We start from the raw sequence: 3,492 nt of genomic DNA, 5'->3' as shown, positions 1-3,492 counted from the left end.
GGCTATTTTTTGGTTGCAGCCGTCATTGTTGTTTGGCGGGTCCAGGCTGGGGATTTGAACCCGCCACCTTAGGTGTACGTGGCTGGCGCTTTAGCCGGTTGAGCTATAGGCGCCGAGCCAACAAGTATTTTTTTTTAAAGGTAGGTTCTCAATTCACCTGTTTCTGTGCTGCAAAGATGACATTCATGAAGTTCATATATTGCAATGCACTGTCTTCTGCAGCCTTAATCACCTAAAAAAATCACAGCAATGTTAATACCTCTCAGGCACATCCCTTTCAAATGTCTCACTCAGTACTCTGACTCAAGTGTCACACAATATACAGTGAGCTATGATTAATATAATTTTTCCAATTTGTCTTCCCGTTTATTATTAAATAATACCTCAAATGTAAAGATGACAACAAAATTTCTCCCTAAATCCTACCACCCGGAGATATACCTTGTAAATAGCTTGACGAACACCCTTCTAGAGAGCGTCTATGTGGGCAAGATGGGGTGTATGTATACTCACACCCCAAAGACACACACACACAGAATAACTGGATGATACTCTACCGAGTGTTCTACAACCTAATTTTTCAGTTCACAATATATGTATTAGGAAAGAGAATATTTTTATGTCAATGAATTAGAATATATACATTAGGTTTCTTGTTGACTTAATAGATTTCCACTATTTAACTAATTATCTACAGAGGATATTTAAGCAGCTTCCAACTCTCAGATTTAAATAGCACTATGATAACACCCTCATATACCCTCTACACAAATCCCCAGTTACCTCCCAAAGATAATCAGTGATTGCTAAATTATACACACATTTAATTTTTTTTTTTTTTTTTTGAGACAGAGCTTAAAGCTGTCCCCCCGGGGTAGAGTGCCATAACATCACAGCTCACAGCAACCTCCAACTCTTGGGCTCAAGCGAGTCTCCTGCCTCAGCCTCCCAAGTAGCTGGGACCATAGGCACCCACCACAACGCCCGGCCATTTTTTGGTTGCAGTTGTCATTGTTGTTTGGCAGGCCTGGGCTGGATTCAAACCTGCCACCTTAAGTGTATGTGGCTGGTGCCTTAGCCACTTGAGCCCCAGGGGCCGAGCCCACACATTTAATTTTGACACAGATTACCAAATTGCCCTCCAGAAAAATTTTACCAATTTATCCTCCCATCAATGATGCATGAAAATAACCAACTCCTAACACCATTGTCAACTCTGGGAACTATCACGTTTTTCTTTGTGCTGAACTAACAAGAAAACAAGGAAAATCTCATTATTTAACATTTCTTTGCTTCCTAGTAAGACTAAACATATTTTCTTTTTTTTTTTCTTTTGAGACAGGGTCTCCCTTTGTTGTCTAGGCTAGAGTGTAGTGATATAATCATAGCTCATGGCAGCCTTGAACTCCTAGGCTCAAGGGATCCTCCCACTTTGGCCTCTCAAAGTGTTACAATTATAGGTATAAGCCACCACACCTGACCTATATTGTGTTTTAATAACTAACAAAGCAAGTTCCTATTATTCATTTTCAGAAAGTTCCTTTCGAACTCTTTGATTTACTTTTCCAGATAAACTGTTGAATTTTTTTAAACCTTTCCACCCTGGCAGGAAAAAAAAAATCTTACTGATATTCTAACTGTGACTGTGTTGACAGCCTCAGTAAGAACAAGACCCCATCTGTACTAAAATAGAAGAAAAAACTACCCAGGCATTGTGGTGGGCACCTGGCAATTCTAGCTACTCGGGAGGCTGAGGCAAGAGGATCCCTTGAGTCTAGGAGTTTGAGGTTGCTATGAGCTATGAGGCCACAGCCCTCTACCCAGAACAACAGAGTGAGACTGTGTCTCAAAAAATAAATAAATGAATAAATAAATACAGAGACTGTATTGAATTTACAATGTGACTTTTTTTTTTTTTTTTGAGACGGAGCCTCAAGCTATCCCCCTGGGTAGAGTGCCTGGGCATCACGCTCACAGCAACCTCCAACTCCTGGGCTCAAGCGAGTCTCCTGCCTCAGCCTCCCAAGTAGCTGGGACTACAGGCACCTGCCACAATGCCTGGCCATTTTTTGGTTGCAGCCATCATTGTTGTTTGGTGGGCCCGGGCTGGGGATTCGAACCTGCCACCTTAGGTGTATGTGGCTGGCGCCTTAGCGGCTTGAGCCATAGGCGCTGAGCCTACAATGTGACTTTGGAAGAATCAACACCCAAGAATAAAATACAGTCCTCCATTTATTTAATTCTTTCATTTCTCTCTGAACTTCAGCTTTCCTTCATAATCAGTCTCATACTTTGCTTATTAAATTAATTCTGAATACTTATCACTTTTTTGCTTCTATTCTAAATTGGTCTTATTTCCCATTGTTTTCCAATTGTCTGTAGTTAAATATAAAGAGTATCGATTTTTTAATCTTACCAATATCCTTGATTTCATTTCTTGATTATCTGTAAAAATAAAAACAGATTATAATTTAAATGAACCTTATTAAACATATATGGTTTCCTAATCAATTTTTTTTTTCTTTAGAGACAGAGTCGTCTTATGTCACCCTCAGTAGAGTACCATGGCATCACAGTTCACAGCAACCTCCAGCTTGTGGGCTTAGGCAATTCTCTTGCCTCAGCCTCCCAAGTAGCTGGGACTACAGGCGCCCAACATAATGCCCAGCTATTTTTTGTTGCAGTTTGGCCGGGGCTGGGTTCAAACCCACCACCCTCGGGGCCGCCCTCCTAATCAATTTTCAGGCAGTCCACTTAACATACAATAGTAAAACAAGTAGGATTACAGTTCTCATAGAAAAACGTAGTCTCCTACCTTTAACTTCCTTGTTCATTCTGTGAATGTCTTAATTTCTTAGCATTAAGGAATACAAAAATATTACTTTATTTCACAGATATCTATAGTGAACATAAAAATAACCTCAAATTTTAGTTAAATAAACCCAGCATCTACCTAGCTAAAAAAGAAAAATCTCTACTTGCTGTGATAGATACACAGAGTGATTGGAGATTTCTAGTTACCAACCTGCAATCAACTGGGCTTTATTACCTCATCAAAACATGATCCTTGTCTCAGGAGATTAAAAAATTACCAATATATGTTTGTCCTGTTATTATCTACAATGTCCTAGATTTGAATGCTGGGATCACAAGCAAATCAGTAATCCAATCAACTGAAGTAATAAATTTGGAAACAACATAAATATGATCAGGCAACCCAAGTCAAAGTCCGGGACAAATTACTCTATACTGTCCCACTCCCCTAAATTTTGATTACATAAGGAAGAGAGAACATCAGACAAATGATAAAACCCAAGAAGGTGTTACTACCCTATGCTAAGTGTAGAATAAGTGCTTGCCTGTAGAGAAGCAGTCACTCATTTATTTATTTATTTTTTTTTTTTGGAGACAGAGCCTCAAGCTGTCCCCTTGGGTAGAGTGCCGTGGCATTACAGCTCACAGCAACCTCCAACTCCTGGGCTCAAGCGAGTC

General features: G+C 39.9%; 1 protein-coding gene across 2 annotated transcripts in view; it reads right to left on the bottom strand.

The window, feature by feature from the left end:
- Window positions 1–3,492, bottom strand: part of GTF2H3 (general transcription factor IIH subunit 3) — a 28,595-nt gene that overhangs the window by 5,323 nt on the left and 19,780 nt on the right. Inside the window, exons 6-8 of one of the 2 annotated variants that reach the window (XM_003796029.3) lie at window positions 2,816–2,845; window positions 2,417–2,445; window positions 158–232 (exon numbers count right to left, since the gene is read on the bottom strand). In XM_003796029.3, the coding sequence (XP_003796077.1) occupies window positions 158–232; window positions 2,417–2,445; window positions 2,816–2,845 (134 nt within the window). Of the gene's footprint in view, window positions 1–157; window positions 233–2,416; window positions 2,446–2,815; window positions 2,854–3,492 lie in introns of both variants that reach the window. The other variant, XM_023516837.1, reaches the window with a different exon arrangement.

This window comes from Otolemur garnettii, unplaced genomic scaffold (genome assembly GCF_000181295.1).
Source record: "Otolemur garnettii isolate 467f Iridium unplaced genomic scaffold, OtoGar3 scaffold00099, whole genome shotgun sequence".
Taxonomy (NCBI): domain Eukaryota; kingdom Metazoa; phylum Chordata; class Mammalia; order Primates; family Galagidae; genus Otolemur; species Otolemur garnettii.
This window is presented reverse-complemented; position numbering and strand designations above follow the sequence as displayed.